This window comes from Bufo gargarizans, chromosome 2 (assembly GCF_014858855.1).
Source record: "Bufo gargarizans isolate SCDJY-AF-19 chromosome 2, ASM1485885v1, whole genome shotgun sequence".
Lineage (NCBI taxonomy): Eukaryota > Metazoa > Chordata > Amphibia > Anura > Bufonidae > Bufo > Bufo gargarizans.
Window position 1 is genome coordinate 58928004 of NC_058081.1, and position 18763 is coordinate 58946766.

The following is an 18763-nucleotide window of genomic DNA, read 5'->3' on the forward strand; positions in this document are numbered from 1 at the left end:
CAATTGCAGAGACCCGGTTTCCATGTCTGAGGCAACGCCCACAGAGTGACATCCACACAACATCTCCGCCCCTTGTTCCGGCTCTTCCACACACCCCCGCCTCTATCCGTCTGCGCTCTTCCGGCTTCTTCCCTGCGCCCCCGCCGCGCTCTTCCATTCACCTTTGAACCCGCCCTCCGCGCTCCTCTAATCACCGAAGCGTCCTCCCTCCGCGCTGTTCCAGGCTTCGCCTTACCTCCCCGGGTTTCACTTTTCAAGATGGCCGCCGCATCAGCCCGGGGTGTCTCCGCGCTCCGTCGCTGCTGCCTCCTGGGACTCCCGGTAAGAGAACAGCCCTATCTCGTTTTCTTTCTCTTTCTCCCTGACCGTTGCTTCTCCCTGTATCCCAGGGAATCTCCGTGTAACCGCCCGACTCCACCCAGAGCCGCCTTCCGACCTCTTGGCAGGCCCTGGCCTAAGGCCTACGCCGCCTGAGCGAGCCGGGGACTCGCGTAGAAGTCTCGGCCGGCCTGGTGCACGGGGGGCCGGTGTGGTTTCCAGCTTCAGACTATGGGGGGATGGGGGATTGCCGGGTGACACCCGGATGCCGGTGAGTGTGCGGCTGTCAGCAGGGAGCCTCTGATGGCACTGTGCACTGTATGGCTCAGACCTGACCATGTAGGACTGGCACTACAAGTGTCAGCATGCCCTGCGGGTACTGGTACTGTGCCCCTTACCACCTGCCTGTCCTGTGGGTACTGGTACTGTGCCCCTTACCACCTGCTGCTGCTGTTGTGTCTGGGGGGAGAGGAACTGTTTTGGACATGGCGTATTTGTAGCATTTCTCCTCTTTTTAGTTGCGATATTTGGCGCCTTCTACCGCACTGGTGGTTTTTATAAACTTTTACGTCTTGGCTTATATGTGGCTCCTGAGATTTGTTATGGCAGCTGCTCGCTGTCACTTACCGGCGGGTATCTGCCTGCACCTGTATAGGATTGGGGGAGCAGCCAATCACAGGGAAGCTGAACCCTCTGCTATTGGCGATGGTGCGGTCATGTGCTTTTCTGTCACCCGCTCCTCGGTTGTGGTGCTGTCTGCGTATCGTTTCTGTCACCCCTGCGGAGAAGCAGCTTCCTTATGGCGTTTCCTTTTGCAGCACTTGTTTTTGTTTTGTTTTTTGCGTACAGTCGTGGCACCAGGAAACCGTGCAAAATGTCTTGGGTTTGCGGAGAGAGCCATCTCCCCATACATGTTCATGTAACCGTCGGTAGTATCGGCGGTGGGTTCTCATTGGATCCCGTGCCTGGCTTTGGCTGCAGTATCTCTAGGAGGCAGAATATGAAATGACAAGTGAAATACGCTCATCTGTTTGACAGCTGTTCTTTTAGACCCCCCTGCACACATGCATACTCGGCTTGGCAGAGTGTGCATGTGTGTGCGCCTATCTCATTGGAGCAAGCGGCTGCCGGACGACGCTGAATGAAAGCATCTGCTTGCTCGATCCTTCTTTCGCTGCCGCATACACGTAAGGTAGTCAGAGGGTTTGGTCGCCGTCTATACTTGTGTAGGGGCGACGTATTGGCTCAGTTTACACGTTACCGACCCCTCGTGTGCAGTAGTGATGCCCCTCTGCTCCTGATAATGGGATAGATTGTGGCAACGACACGGATTGTATTAAATTGCACCCCAAATGTCCGCCCGTCTCCTGATGCATTGTCTGTGCGCGGTTCTTCTCACACTAACGTTTCCATTGGGAAGATTTCATGACGGTTGTCTCTATAGGCACCCATTCATCACCCATAGGCACCCATGCAAAAATAAAGGGGGGTAAGGGTATGCCAACCTGACTGAGACCAAAGAACAAAGGCCTCGGTCAGGTGAAAGTTGACATAGGAGCTGGGAGCTGAGCCTAAGAAAGACGAATGGCGCCAGATGTGGTAGGTAGTCGCTGACCATTTGTATCGGCAGTCTGCACGTGTTGTTGCGTCTCCCTCTATGCGGTCTGGTCTCACCGTCTTGTGTTTTCTCCTCGTAGGTTTGATCATCTCGACGTCGCTCCTGCTCAACGCCTGCAGCCGTTTGTGTCTCCCGCTAGGACTCTCCTAAGGTTATCGTCACTCCATACCAAGACTGGTGGACTTTGGTGAGGTTGGCTTGAGAGGAGCTTGGTGTGTGCTATGGTGAGCCAGCCTCCGGGCAGCGCCAGCCTCCTTTCCTCCCTCCAGGACCAAGGATAATCCTCTATGGATATACAGTCATCATGGTGAAGCTGGCTAATCCTTTGTATACGCAATGGATCCTGGAGGCCATCAGGAAGGTGAAGAAACAGAAGCAGCGCCCCTCGGAGGAGCGCGTCTGCAACGCCGTGTCCACTTCGCACGGCCTGGATCGCCACACTGTCTTGGAGCAGCTGGAGCTCAGTGTTAAAGATGGAACAGTACTTAAGGTTACCAACAAGGGGCAGAACTCCTACAAAGACCCTGATAACCCAGGCCGCCTGGCACTACCTAAGACTGTCAGGAACTCGGGGCGGCCCGAGGGTTTGGACTGGCAGTGGCTCTTGAGGAAGGCACTAGAGGGTCTCTCCGAGCCTGGGGGCTCTTCTCTGAAGAGCATTGAACGCTTTCTGCGTAGTCAGAGGGATGTGGTGGCAACCTATGGGGGCAATACAAGTCCAACTTCAGCTTTCCACCAGCAGTTACGACTTGCTATCAAGCGGGCTCTGGGCCATGGGAGAATTATAAAGGAGGGCGCTTTTTACTTGCTGAATTCCAAGCTAATGGAGGTCAAACTAGGATGGGAATCATTGGCCTCGCTGCCGCCAGTGTGTTTACTGCCTCATGAAAAAGACAAGGTGAGTGATACTTGTCGGCTGCAGCCTGTGGACGCCTGGTGTCGTAGGACCCGTTCAGAGTGACCGCAGGGGCCAGGTCTACGGTGGGGGTGAAGGGGACTCTATCTGTTCCTATTCACCGGATGCATTGGTTCAGTGTGTAAACAGGAGCTGTGCTTCTTCTAAACTCTAAAATGGTCTGTCCTTAAAGGGGTTGTTAAGGACTAGAAAAACATGGCTGCTTTCTTCCGAACGCAGCACCGCACCAGTCCACCGGTTGTGTGGTTGCAGTGCAGCTCAGCCCTGGTCACTTGAATAGAGCTGAGCTACAATGCCAGACACAACCCACGGACAGGTGCTGCTCCGTTTTTGGAGGAAAGCAGCCATATTTTTTGCATTCATGACCAGCCCCTTTAGGGTACATTTACACGTTCAGGATTCATGTGCGGAGAATCCTTACTGAAATCCGCAGGTGTTTGCAGGCAAATCTGTGCGGTCAATCCGCATCAATTGGTGTGGATTTGCTTGCAGATTTTACTAAGTGAACGAAGAAAATCTGTTCAGTTAAAATAAATTGACATGCTGCAGATTTTAAAATCCGCACGGAAAAAAATCTGCATCGTGTGCATTTAGAATTTCAAATTCTCATAGAATACAATGTACATGACCTACGGTGCGGATTTTCCGCACGCAAATCTGCACGCAATCCTGATCGTGTGCACTTAGCCTTGAAGTTTGTGCCACTTTTCCTTCATTGACTTCCACGAGGAAAGCCCCAAGGAAAGACTACTGCGTGTGCTTTTCATCATGCAGCATTGCACACGCAGTTTTCAGTACAAGCATTTGTGTGACTTAAAAAAAATAAAAAATAATTCCTAAAAGAAAATACAGGTAACTTGCAACATCTAGACATACCCTTCAAGTACTGGCAGGCTGAGTCCATCTTTGCAAGCAATTTTTATGGTTCCGTTGCCTCGAAAATGTGTAATGAATCAACTCCAGAAATAGGGGCAATATGAAAGAAAAAAGAATAACTCCATGTGTGTCTCCGTGGCAACAGGCTACAAACAGACCTTGTGTAGTCTAATCCCTCAGTCTTCCCAGCACCTTCCATTTGCCCACTTCATTTTCAGCTGGCAGATGTGTTAGCACGAAGATGGCAAAGGTGAACGTACACGTTCCGGGTGTGTCCATGTGCGACTGAAATGCTGCAGTTATTCTTAAAAGGGTTATCCAAGTACAAATGCCACCTGTCCCTCCTATAGCTGATACCTGCGTGGTCCACGGCACCTGTGTTCCTCTGGATCCCTGCACGGCCACCGCTGCATCTCCCCGTCGAATGGATAAAAACATCTGGTTATTCAATCATGGCTGCTATTAAGGCTGGCCATGGATGTTTTGATCCACACGCTGGGTAGATTCAGCAGTGGTCGTGCAGGATCTGAAGCGACGCATGTGTAAGTATTGTCTATAGGAGGGGCCCTGGCATTGAAGGGGGTATTGGTACTATTGGATAGCCCCTTTAAGTGCCCGCACACGTAGCATTTCTCCTGGAATATTTTTTTTGGGGTGTGGAAATGCTGATGTAATGCAGGTTTCATCCTTAGCAAATCCTCACTTTTCAGTCACTTGTGAACATCCACTTATTATTGGGGGTCATCTGGGCAGGGGAGCGATCTTATGTCATCCAGCACAGGTTTTATTTTTTTTTTTATATCCTATGTCTACATGTGACTGAAACGTTGAGGATTCTCATGCGGAAGATCCACAGCATTGTACCACACCAGCAAAATGAGGGTATTTTAAGAAATCTCATCCACAAGCTGCTTAAAAAATTAAGCGTGGCATAGATTGACGTGCGAATATAAGGTCAGCACCATGTCAATTTATGCCGCGGATCTCCAAGATCTCCGGATCTTTTTACGCTGTATTTTCAATCATGTGCAGCTGGAGCATTAAATGGGTTTTCCAGGATTTTTTTTAACTGATGACCTATCCTCTGGACAGCTCCTCAGTGTCTGATCGGTGGGGTTCCGGCACTGCGCTGCGGCCTACTCACAGCTCACCAACCACAGCACCGTACATTGTATGGCGGCTGCGGTTGGTATTGCGCTCAGCCCCATTTACTTCTAAGGAGCTGAGCTGCTCCTAGGCCACGTGACTGATGTACGTGACGTCACTGGCCTAGGGAAAGCTGAGAGAAGACAGGAGCTCAAACAGCTGATCGATTGGGGTCCTGGGTGTCGCACCCTCACCAGATACTGATGACCTATACAGAGGATAGGTCATCAGTATAAAAATCTCAGAAAACCCCTTTAATGTATTATTTTTGTTTGTTTGTTTTAAAGGGACATTTCAGGGTTTTATTGTTGATGACTTATCCTCAGGCTAGATCATGATGATCTTTGTGATCAGCGAGGGGTCCGACACCCGCACCCCAGCTCCATCCGCTGTTTGGTAACTTCGTGGCCGGAATACACAGCTCCATCCATTGAGCAGTGGACGCAGCTGTGTAGTTTGGGCACCGACTTCTGGCATCGGAGCTACTGCAAATCGGCTATCCTGAGGCCAGGCCATCAGTAATAAAGTTCTGGAATGCCCCTTTAATTGTTTAAAAAAAAAAAAAGGGAAATTACTCAGCTTTATAGCTCTGGGTATTTGCCATGAGGTAGAGGATGGATGTATTTTTTTATATATGGTCAAATTTGCCACTGAAGTGATCAGGTGGACTCCTAGAATCAGTGTTTCATCCTGGATGCTTGGAGGACTATTGGCCGGTGGATGCGTGCATCCAGATTGAGTTCTGCGGGGAGCACGGAGAGAGCCTGTGCACCTGGCCTCTCGCGTGCGTTATTTCTCAGCGGGGAAGTAGTGCAGCAGGCAGTAAAGGAAGGCTGTATTCATGTCGTGTGCGCAGACACGGGTGAGTCATCCTTTCTGCTCCGTTCTAGGAACAGAAAAACAAAGGAAACCAGCGGTGCCAGATCCGTCAAGTGATGGAGCCGTGCTGCGTCCGATTCCTGACTATAATGGGGTTCGTCAGGTTTCTGTCAGGGAGCCCAGCATTTTACTAGACAGAACAGCTCAGCGCGCTACGCCGTTTTTCTCTTCTAATGGTATCTGTGACCGAGGTCCCTTACTAAGCCTCCGACGCAAATGTGAACGTACCCGAACATGCAGCTGTTGATAAGTCCAAGGCAAATGGAGCTGCTTGAGGAGGAGCGGTCGCCTCTCCTGACATGTCACTTACAACGTGACCGCTCTGTAGCCGTTCTCTCAGAACTCTGGTTTACGCCGTTCCTCTGTTACTCTTTTTGTAATTGTATTGAAATTGGAAGCGCAGAAGATGCAGCGGTTTTCAGAGCGCTGTACGGATCCATAGAAAGTATGGCATGTAGGATCCGTACTCTGCCGAGCTGATGCAGAGCCCTCTGTACGTCTCGCACTTTGACTGAAGGTTTAGGTCCCCTTTAAATGTTTTAGCCCACAGTACATCGATGTGGGTGATGGGTCGGTTCTTTGCCGCTGCCCCCCTCTGTGATACGTGGACTAGTTGTGGTTGTACGTATCAGAAGGCAGCACGTTGTAGGATATCCCTTAATCTTGCACTTGGGTTTCACTCGTGACGTAACGTAGAAAGTCTGGTCCTATCGGTACACCACCAAAACATGGAGTACATGGTGTGCACTGAACGTGTGGATGGATGGCGTGTGTTGTGGGGTTGATCTCCTGTGAACTGCCAGCGCCGCTTCTCCTATCATCCACCAGTAAGGAGCAGAGCAACATCTTACAGAGTCCATGTTCCAGGAATTCACAGACTGAACATAACCCTGTTCATGGGATTATAATAGAATTAGGTCATAACATACGGGGGTATCACAGTGAAACCGTAAATTCTAAAACATGACTTTTAATATATTCAATTAAAATATTTTGACCCTTTTGATACATAAATAAACAATAAACAAAAAACAAAAATTAAAGCATAAGCTACAAATCACTTGTTTCCAATATAGCAGGAAAACAAGTGGATAATCTATAGGGACAATCACCCTAGTGTTGCCCTTTAAATGTTAAGGCCCTGCCTATGAACGGAATGGCCGCCCTGGTAAGGGCGATCCCGTGTCTCGTGCCTCCTATATACCCCTGCAAGACCCTATTACGGGTGGCGGGTAGAGCTAGTCCTAATGGAAGGCTGTTGCTGATCTACAGGTTGCCAAAAACAAAAAAGGGTTAATTAGAATAGAGGAACACCCAAAACCCATATAATGGGAGTAGAATTTAGAAAAAGCAGTAGATAGTTATGACTGAAAAAGACGTCCCGACGCGTTTCGCCCAGTTGATGTTGGGCTCCACAGGGGACCAAAAACCAAAGAAATGCAGAGTGTCCAAAACCACAAATAAACAATAAAAAAAAACAACACAGATGACACATATGTGACCACAATAAGTGTAGCTTAAACTTAAGGTCACCAATTGTATCTAGATGTCTATAAATATATAAGACCCCTAGTCCTTGATATAGGATACTATTTGGGTCTTAGTGTATCAGACTCCAGCTATATGAAGAGAAAGTAATATAGGAATGGTAATGTTGATCCAATCGTCAGGTTATTACCATATCATCATAACACGCCCTCCCACTTCGAGGGCGTGTAAAAATCAACATACTGTACAGTAGACAGTCAGTACACAATGGCCGCAACAATCTCTGTAAAGAGAATATATATATATATATATATAATACAGTAGAACCAATGGTCTGAAGTGTCTATTCTCTGATGATACAGAGGTACTTGCGTATCCAGGTAGGTCACCAACGCTGTTCAGTCACTATGGAGGATGTCCACACAGATAGGAAACTGTAGGTGCTAAGGCTCGAATGTCCCGGCGTGACCGCTGTCTGGATGGAGACGCAGCACTTCAGACCATTGGTTCTACTGTATTATATATATATATATTCTCTTTACAGAGATTGTTGCGGCCATTGTGTACTGACTGTCTACTGTACAGTATGTTGATTTTTACACGCCCTCGAAGTGGGAGGGCGTGTTATGATGATATGGTAATAACCTGACGATTGGATCAACATTACCATTCCTATATTACTTTCTCTTCATATAGCTGGAGTCTGATACACTAAGACCCAAATAGTATCCTATATCAAGGACTAGGGGTCTTATATATTTATAGACATCTAGATACAATTGGTGACCTTAAGTTTAAGCTACACTTATTGTGGTCACATATGTGTCATCTGTGTTGTTTTTTTTGATTGTTTATTTGTGGTTTTGGACACTCTGCATTTCTTTGGTTTTTGGTCCCCTGAGGAGCCCAACATCAACTGGGCGAAACGCGTCGGGACGTCTTTTTCAGTCATAACTATCTACTGCTTTTTCTAAATTCTACTCCCATTATATGGGTTTTGGGTGTTCCTCTATTCTAATTAACCCTTTTTTGTTTTTGGCAACCTGTAGATCAGCAACAGCCTTCCATTAGGACTAGCTCTACCCGCCACCCGTAATAGGGTCTTGCAGGGGTATATAGGAGGCACGAGACACGGGATCGCCCTTACCAGGGCGGCCATTCCGTTCATAGGCAGGGCCTTAACATTTAAAGGGCAACACTAGGGTGATTGTCCCTATAGATTATCCACTTGTTTTCCTGCTATATTGGAAACAAGTGATTTGTAGCTTATGCTTTAATTTTTGTTTTTTGTTTATTGTTTATTTATGTATCAAAAGGGTCAAAATATTTTAATTGAATATATTAAAAGTCATGTTTTAGAATTTACAGAGTCCATGTTCCTCCTGGTGGTCTTCACACACATCCTTACAGTGCACACCTATGATCGTCTTCCTACCAGGTTCTTCTCCAATAAAACTCCTGTGGCCCTACGTGTTTTTGGAGAGGTCGGCTGATGGTCAAATGTGTATCGGGGGTTCCTGACTCTCCCCGATGGGTAATATTGGGAAGAGGAGGATGATGTTGAATTTTAACACTCGGTCCTTTTGTTCTGGCAGCAGCTTTACCTCTCTTACCTCTGAAAAAACATGCATCCTCTGCTGAGCATGTATGTATACGGGCTAGCTAGGAGAGACAGCTGTCTGCCAGACAGCTATTAAAAATTGTATTTTTAAAGGGTTATTAAGTGGTCTTTAAAAGGGTATTCTGGTTAGTGAAAGTTATCCCCCTATCCACAGGATAGGGGATAACTAGTAGATCTGTGCGGGTCCTTCCCCATACCCAGTGGAGCCCCTCTGAAATGGAAGGAGTGGCTGGTCAGAAATGTGCGCCAGCGAGCCGCTCAGTGTATTTCAGAGTGGCTCCACTGGATACGGGGGATTGTGGAGGGTCCCAGCGGTAGGACCTCCACCGATCTAATACTGATCCCCATCCTGTGGATAGCTGTTGGAAGATTAGCTCTTGGTAAAGGCCATGATGCTGCGGAGAGCGCTGCGGCCCCTTCTCAGCTCACCAAGCACGGCGCCCTCCATTGTGTAGTGGCTGTGCCTGGTATCGCAGCTTAACTCCATTCACTTGAATGGGAGTGATCTGCACATAGTCCCGTGACCAATGAATGCGACGTCGCTCGCCGAAGAAGAGGCCAACATCTGATCGGCGGGGCTGCCGGGAATCAAACCCCCACCGATCAGATATTGATGACCTTTCCTGAGGATAGACCACCAGGATATAAATCCCGTAAAACTCTTTTAAATTCGATTGATAGTCCTTGAATATAATGTTGGACAGCCCACCTTCGGCTCCCCTGCTGTGTCCACATCCTTTTCACTGTTTTCCAGGCACCTACTTTTAGTGTCGACTGTACCCGGGAATGCGGTAATATAAGGTACAGCCGATATTTAAAAGTACGGAGCTGTGCCTGGTAAATAATGAAGGGGGTGCAGCATTTGTTAGGAGGGCCACAGCGCTTTCAAATAGCTGATCAGTAGGGGTGCGGAAAGTGCAGTCTAAGCATATGCCATCACTGTTTGGAAAACCCCTTTATTTGTTGCTGAGGATGATTCTGATGGGTTCTGTTAGACCAGCATCTACAGGACTGTCCTGGCCCACAAGCCTGGGGGGAGTGGGACTGTAAGGGATGTAGATGTACAGCATATCCACAAACACCTTTACATAAGGTGATCTTGTAGATCTAGAATTAATTGACCAGGCTAAACTGCTGTGTCAGCACTAGGTAGGGGCTGAGGTGAGCAGGAAAAACATACCTTTTGTGGAGCTTTTATAATCAGGAGTAGTGTGAATATAAAGTTTTGTTCTGCCCCAAGAGGCGGAGCTTCACTGTGAGATGCTCTCTGCATTGAGCTGCGTCTCAGCCCTGCCCCTCTACTCTGAATGAAAGCTGTGGTGTTCTCCTGGTTGGATGTTTCTGCCAACACTCGGAGTAGAGGGGACCTGACAGAATAAAACTTTATATTCACACTACTCCTGATAATGAAAGGTTTCTACTGCTTACCTAGTGCTGACAGTAGTTTAGCACGGTCAGAACTGCTGACAGAGTGGTGACTGATGCCCTGTAAGTACCACTATATACAAGTCTGTTTCACTTTGGCCTCCTGGCTTTTAGTCTGTTATCTAATTACCAGATGTAGTAGGTCTGGGTCGACCTGACTTTCGCCTTCAGTGGGACTTGTCCATTTCTGCGGAGGAGTCGTCTCCTGGGCAGATGTGTGCACAGACATCCAGCATTTTGGAGCTGATAGGAGGGTAAATAGGCTTTGGAAATCTAAACAGTTGGGGCTGGGGTGCTGGTTGGGCCTCCTTCCTCCTCCTTCGTGCATTGCTTCCTTCCAGTCTCCTCCAGAGATGTGATAATGAGAGGCATATGACGATTTGGGTGGGGCATCGAATATTGCTCGGAGTTTTTGGCATTTGGATACTTCCCCGCCCCCTCCCCCCTCTCTCTCTCTTGGCAAACAGTTTACTATGAATTTCCCACCAATATTTTTATAGACTGAGGCGCCAACATTTTACTTTAAGGCTGGGTTTTCCATGTTCAGATGTTTTGTTTTTTTTTGTTTCTGAAGCCAAAACCAGGGGTGGATCATGAGTGAAAGACGCATAAACGAAGAGTCCTCTCCTCTATTGGAACCTACTCCTGGCTTTAAAAATTGCAAAAATCAACCTGAATGTAGAACCCCAGCCAGAGGCTCCATGCACGCGGACAAAGACGGCACTGGGGATGAGCGAATCCATTTCGGATGAAACATCCGAACAACAAAGTGGTACCTTGGAGCCAAAATGTTTTTTCACACTGCAAATTAATTTATGAAGTTATTACGTGAGGTCTTGCGAGACTTCGCAAAGCAATAACTTCAGCTCATCGGAGCCAATACATTGTAATACTGTACGGAGCTCTTGCTCCGTACAGTATTAGGCTACATGCACTCGACCGTATGTGTTTTGGATCCATTGTAATAGTGCCTATCCTTGTCCGCAAAATGGACAAGAATTGGACATGTTCTACAGAACGGACATACTGATGCGGATAGCACACGGTGTGCTGTCTGCATTTTTTTTGCGGACCCGTTGAAATGATTGGGTCCGCATCCTATCCGCTAAAAAACGGAACGGTAACAAAATACGTTTGTGTTCATGAGGCCTTAGAACGAAGTTTTATGCAAATTGACTTTGGAAGTTTCATCTGAAGTCGATTCGCTCATCCCTGGACCAGAGATTTCTGCAGGAGTAAAAAAAAAACTAAAAAAAAACCGCATGCACCCGTCCAATATTCGTGCTCTGCAGATCTGCGCAAAACATTTACGGCCATGTGCATGAGCTCTTAAGGTGTCTGTACATGGTATGGTCCATGCCGAAGGGATTGGCACGTGGTTGAATGTAGTTACCAGTGCAGCCTGGCAGTTACTGGTAATCCGCCTATCTGACAGGTGAAGTGAATGGGACTGATTGTCTCGGGGCCGACACCTGTGAAAGGGGAATAAGTTAGGCACAAAGTGAGCGACTATCACAGTTTGACGAGACGACTGGATCAGAGCTTTTGCTAAGGCCTCATGCACAGGCCCATATCCATTTTGTAGTCTGCAAATCCCTGATCCGTGGACTTGCCCGGCATGAAACCGCTTTGATCGTGATGTATAAGGCCTTTTTCACACGAGCTTGTCCGGATAAGGTCCAGATGCGTTGCGGCAAACCCGTGCGAGTAGGTACGCAATTGCAGTCAGTTTTGACTGCGATTGCGTTCCGTTTTTATCGCTCTGGTGCAATGTGTTTTGCACGCGCGTGATAAAAAACTGAATGTGGTACCCAGACCCGAACTTCTGTGAAGTACAAACCTTTGCGTTCAAGGTTGTGTAGATTGTATTATTTCCCCTTATAACATGGTTTATAAGGAAAAATAATGGCATTCTGAATACAGAAATCATAGTACAATAGGGCTGGAGGGGTTAAAAAAAAAAAAAAAAAAAAATATATATATATATATATATATATATATATATATATATATATATATATATGCTCATCACATGGGCCATCACATGATCCATCACCATGGTAAAAGATCATGTGATGAGCGCAGTGACGTCATCAAAAGTCCTTTTCCTCAAAGAAGAAGACAGAAGAGAAGCCAGGCTGCGCGAACAAGTGGATTAAGGGGATATAGATATAGATATATATATATATCTATATCCCCTTAATCCACTTGTTCGCGCAGCCTGGCTTCTCTTCTGTCTTCTTCTTTGAGGAAAAGGACTTTTGATGACGTCACTGCGCTCATCACATGGTCCATCACATGATCTTTTACCATGGTGATGGATCATGTGATGAGTATGTATGTGTGTGTGTGTGTGTGTGTATATATTGTACTATGCATTCTGTATTCAGAATGCTATTATTTTCCATTATAACCATGTTATAAGGAGAAATAATAATGATCGGGTCCCCATCCCGATCGTCTCCTAGCAACCATGCGTGACAATCGCACCGCATCTGCACTTTCTTGCGGATGCTTGCGATTTATACGCAGCCCCATTCACTTCTATGGGGTCTGCGTTGCGTGAAAATGAACAATATAGAGCATGCTGCAATTTTCACGCAACGCACAAGTGATGCGTGAAAATCACTGCTGCACATGCTGTGGTCATGCTCGGCACTGGAGGGTTTTTGGCCCACGGTGCTGCACCCCATTAATTCGCTGGATGTGACTTCATTTGTCTGTATATTGGGGTATGTGGAGGACTTGCCAATCACTGAACCCGGGAAGATGGCAGTGGCCAGAATGTTGTATATGGCTCGTAAGCTGATTGCTCTATGTTGGCTGGATGAGGGTAGTCCTAGTAAAACCGAATTTATAGCCAAGATTAATTGGTTACTTAATCTGGAACGAGGGGTCTATAGGAAGAGGGGTGCCATGGCCAAATTTGAAAAGCTCTGGACTCCTTGGATTGATGCCCCCGGGCTGGCGTCCAGGGAACTTCAGAGATACCGTCTAGGATTAGTGTGAGGGTACGATCGCTTATTATACATATATGGCTCGGTTATTGGCGATTTCTTACAGGAGGCATGGAATGTTTCTACGCTATGTAATGTAAAGTGGGGAGGTTATGTATATTCCAATTATAAGATCACAGCTTTTCTTACAATATTTTGTGGGATTGTTGTAGGGATGGGGCCTGTGCTTGTGTAATTATCATGCGGTTGTGATGGTGTAACCGAATGATGGAGGGCATCACAATGATGGTTTGTGGGGAGAGGGTATGTGGGGGTTGGGGCCTTATGTTTGTATTATTAAAATGCTAATAAAAAAATTACTTAATTTAAAAAAATCACCGCTCATGTGCACAGCCCCATAGAAATGAATGGGTCCGGATTCAGTGTGGGTGCAATGCGTTCACCTCACGCATTGCACCCGCGCGGAAAACTCGCCCGTGTGAAAGGGGCCCAATGGTATTCACCCGATGGGCCGACACCTTTGCCGACCCAGGAGCGAAGTGGGTCTGTAAGAATCACATAGCGTAGGATCTTCACCTGGTGCAGGAATCGCAGCTATTCTAGATGAAACGCCCTACGTTGGGTCCCACAGATATATCTCCGTCTCCATAGGCCAAGCAACACGGCCATGTTGTATGTGGCTGACTTAAAGACCCCGTGATGCCTGGTTCTCCCAGTAAGTGAGGGTGTCGGAGGTGGCACGCACCTAGAGCTCAGGGTTATGTTTCTGTTGATGCTTATGGTTGGTTCCTGAAGATTGTATCCCTGGCCCCCATGTGGTTTTGCACTCCAGAAGTAAACCCTCAGCACTCTTAAAGGGGTATCCCTGCTTGGTCACCTTTCTGCCTCGATGTGGTTGCTGTTTCTTGATGGACCGTGGATATGGTTTTTGTATAAATGCCCCTATAAAAATAGAGTGAACCACAAAGTCCTCTCTCCTGAAGCAAGGACAGACAGTGTGATACGCAAGCGCTTCTCTCTCCTTGTTTAAGTAACCGGCAGGGGTCTGTGCACCCGGACCCCCACCTATCAAAACTCGCTGTGAACAATCAAAAGTATTTTAAAGTACAGAGACGCTTTAAAGCCTGCCGCACATTCAAGATGGCTGTCCCAACTCTGCTGTAATTGTGCACACTCAGCGAGCTGAGCCGAGCATGCATGTTTATACCGGGGGGAGTGCTGCTGCAAGACTCCTGGAAGCAGCATATCCCCATGGAAAAAACGAATAAATAATATAACTGCACGTTCCTTCTTTCTCCTGACATCTACCAGCAGAGGGTAGTTGGGAGGTCCCAATGCACATAAGTTACTTAGCCAATTCAGCAGAAATCGGGTTCAGGTTGCTTTTGTTTCAAGTGTACGGAGATTCTCTGTCCCTGGCGGTAAAGGTGGCCGTACGTGAGACGGCTGTCGCTCGTCTGTCCGTCGGCTATCTCTCCTGATCCATACGTCTGCATGCTTGGCCTAGCACAGTATGCATCTGTAGTGAGGGGGGCAGAGCTTAAATGTAGGTGTATTAAATTTTGCTGCTGTCGTGCACCTTATCAGGTCACCCGATAAATGTTGTTCTTCGGGGATTAACTTTTTGTCTGGTTGTAAACGCTACCTTTTCCATAGTGCAGTGCAGCAGAGATTTTGGTGTGATGCCCCCTGCTGGTGTTCTAACTGGAGATCAGCAGATATGCCCCCATGGGAGTATTATGTATGTATTTGGTGACTGGAACTGAGCCAAAAGTTTTCTGCACGTTTCGTGTGGCTATGGGGTTGCAGTGAAATGGGCGTAGCACCAGCGCGGTGGCGTTTAGCGACTTGCCTACAGCGGCTGGAATGTAAAGGCTGTGCGCTATTCCAAGAAGGTAATTTCTAGCTTTGCAGTCAGGAGGTGCTAGCAGTACGGAGGATATTTATATCCTCTGCTTGCTGTGTGGGTGTCCTAGAGAAGCCATGCCAAACGCTTCCTGTTTCCAGTGTGTGACGCTTCGCACTAATCCTCGCACTGCGGATGGCGACATTATGTAGCTGGACCACCTCCACACAGCAGCGGCTTTCAAATGCCTAGCATTCCTTTTATTTAAAGGGGACTTCCTCTGTGTCATGGTCACAGGGTCAGCTCTGCAGCTTCCAGGTTCAAGATCTTCCCCGTGTAATATTTCATGTCTTCCTGAAAACAGAAAAAAGTCAATGTCTAGTGTTCATTCAGCTGACTATTAAGATGGTAGAGTCTTGCACCAACCTAGATTTGTGAAATGCTAAAATTGTCTCCCCGCAGCCACCACTAGAGGGAGCCTACTGTATACTGCCTTATCGTCGCGCTTCAGTGTATGGAGAGCTCTCGGTTAGCTCCCTCTAGTGGAAGAGCTCTTTCAGTATGGCGAGGCCATTTGTGTTTGGTAGGACTACTACAGCTTGGTCGCATTCACACAGGTAAAATCCCACCCGGTCGGTCTGGTTTTGTCCCCCAGATTGTTGGTGGATGCCACTCATTAATGAATGCAGTGTCTAATGAGCGACCCCACTGGTGTAGGCATTGGTATTGTGTGCAGGAAGCACGGGAGGGCATGGTAGGAACTTAAGATCCTTCTCAGTTTGGATGGTTATGGAAGGTATCTAGGCTGAACTGGCCATGGCCAGTTTATTATCCTGAGGATTTGGTGTTGAAGATTTAGGGTTGTGGTGATGAGTTCTGGTCCTTTCCCTGTCCGGCTGGGAGGCAGGAACCTTCACTTTTATGAAGATCAAAAAGAAGAAGCCAAACCCTAAATGTGGAGTCTGGCTTCTCAGATTTCCACCATCCAGTAGTCCCATTCAAAATGTGCAGGTTTTGCGCTTGGATATATCTGTGTACCACAGAGAGAGGCTGTCCGATACAATTTTGATGGTGCTATATAGCTCCGACCATGGGGCCCACACAGGACAGCTGACTGTGGGGGTGCACTCCGTCTATCGTGAAGAAAGGGCATCACTTAAAGGCTACACCTTCGGGGCAGTTGTGTCTAATTCCTTTGCGGGTATAAATCATTTTTGCAATTGGTCTTCGGCAGTTTTTGTGATACGGGGTCGAATTTCAGATTGTCACTTTTCTGTTTGCTCCGAGTCCTGTCAGTTGATGGCTCTGATCTCCTGACCACTCATTAGAATATTGCTAATGAGTGTTTAATGCGGTCAGGTATATAAGAGCTCGCAGGACTAGAAGCAACAGAAAGTGACAGTCTACAAATAGACCGAAATGTAACCCCTGTATCACAAAAACTGCTGGCAATGTTCAATAAAGACCAATTAAAAACCTTTTTATTTTTTTTTAAAGCTTGAAATGAGTAGAATGCAATTATGAAATAAAAAGTAAATAAATAAAAAAAATCCCCCTGCCTAATCTCTGAGCCCATTGACTTTGATGGGACTTGTCAGCTATCTTATGTATATGGGGTTGACCCAAATTCCCCTTATGACAGATGGTGAGGGATAAAAGACTTGAGCTTTTAGATATCAACAGGCCTGACTTTTGTTCTCAGGTGAGGTAAGTTGTTGCCAGACTCCTCAGGACATGCATGCTCGGCGAGTGCTTTTATTGGGGGGGGGGGGGGGGTCGGGGGTCGAGAGGTGTAATTGTCAGCCAAGAATCAACTCCTTGGCAACAGTGTTGCCCGTTTATCGTATGTCTATAGTCCCTTAACATCCCTCGTAGAGGTTGTACATCAACCCTCTTGGTGAGACAGAGGACACTGATCAGAGTGTGATGTCTCCGGCGGCCGGGGATCTCTCGGCTGATAAACAAGCGTCTCGTATTCCTGGCTCAGGTTCTCGCCTCTTCTCTCTGCAGATGGAGGACATCTGCTGCGAGTGGTGACACTTAACCAGGGAGCGGGGGACAGCTGGGAGCCTGGCCAGACCTTAAAGCGGCATTGTACCCCGGCAAGACATGGCCGCTAACGACTGCTGTAGATGTCACGTCTTGGGCTGTTTCATCCTACATTTATATTTATTTCCCCACATGTTCATATCCGTTCATCCATTTTTAATGGGAATGCAGTGACTGCTGTGTGGTCTGTGCGAGGAATTACGGAGCCGCATCCCGATAGTACTCCACGTTTGAACGGAGGGGAGGGTGTCGGCACCGGGGGAAGTCTCTGACCTTCCTGTTAGGAATTCCGTCCAGCACTATGCAGTCCGCCTGATAGCGGGGAACAATGGATCAATGTAAGGAAACCCAGAATGTGATAAGACCTGGCTTACTGGTCCTATCAGGGCTCCGAGTGGAGTTTTACGTTTTTATTAGTTGTTTTGAAGCCCCTTGCTTTAACCCCTTAGTGACCACACACACTTTAAAAATAAAAATAAATCTCATTCAAAGAGCTGTAACTTTTTTTTTATATCAATGTACTTATTTTTTTGCAGGACGTTATAGTTTTTAATGCACCATTTTTCGGTACATGATTGATTAACCCTTTCACGCCCAGTGCCGTATGGCGCTGTGCAGGTGTTTAAAGATGGCGCCCGCTGGGGGTGGCATAGCCACGGTTGGCCGCCTGCTTCTTTTAGCAGACACCCGCGGCTCATTTCCGCAACCGGCAGTAATGCTGATCGCGGACATTTAACCCCTCAGATGCCATGGTCAATCCTGACTACGGCATCTGAGCACGCTGAAACCGAAAGTGCGCACTTTTGGTTGTGCTCCGGCTCCCCCGTGTGACGATCAGAGGAGCCGGAGCGTGTATGCAGCAGCCCCTGTCTTTATGAATGACAGGAGGCCGCTGCATAGTATTTTTACTATGGAGCCCTTGCCTGTAATAGGGCTCCATAGGAAAGTAGTGAAATCATCATGGATTCCAATGCTAGTGCATTGGCATCTATGATAGCAATCGGATGATTGCATCTCATAGTTCCTTATGGAAACTAAAAAAGTGTAAAAATAAATAAATAAATAAACAAAATTTTTTTTTTTACAAAATAAACATTTTTTTAATTTTTTATTTTTTTTATTTTTTTTATTAATTTTTTGAAATTTCACCCCATTTGGATTTTTTTTTTCCCCACTTCCCACTACATCATGCAATATTAGGCTACTTTCACACTAGCGTTCGGGTGTCCGCTTGTGAGTTCCATTTGAAGGCTCTCAACAAGCGGCCCTGAACGCATCCGTACGGCCCCAATGCATTCTGAGTGGATGCGGATCCGCTTAGAATGCATCAGTCTGGCAGCGTTTGGCCTCCGCTCAGCAGGCGGACACCTGAACGCTGCTTGCAGCGTTCGGGTGTCCGCCTGGCCGTGCGGAGCCAAACGGTTACGTCTAGACTTACAATGTAAGTCAATGGGGACGGATCCGTTTGAAGATGACACAATATGGCTCAATTTCAAACGGATCCGTCGCCCATTGACTTTCAATGTAAAGTCTGGATGGATCTGAACAGATTTGGATCTGGATGGATCTGAACAGATCCCATCGTCTGCATTATAGGAGTGTATCCGTCTGTGCAGACACCAGA

The 18763-nt window shown here is 47.3% G+C and overlaps 1 protein-coding gene across 3 annotated transcripts in view; it reads left to right on the forward strand.

Moving 5' to 3' along the window:
- The first annotated feature begins 227 nt into the window (after positions 1-227).
- The window catches only part of KAT6A (lysine acetyltransferase 6A), a 59645-nt gene continuing 41109 nt past the window's right edge, over positions 228-18763 (forward strand). For all 3 annotated transcript variants that reach the window (XM_044278994.1, XM_044278995.1, XM_044278996.1), the window contains exons 1-2: positions 228-321; positions 2016-2834. In XM_044278994.1, the coding sequence (XP_044134929.1) occupies positions 2241-2834 (594 nt within the window). In that variant the 5' untranslated portion in view covers positions 228-321; positions 2016-2240. The remainder of the gene's footprint in view (positions 322-2015; positions 2835-18763) is intronic.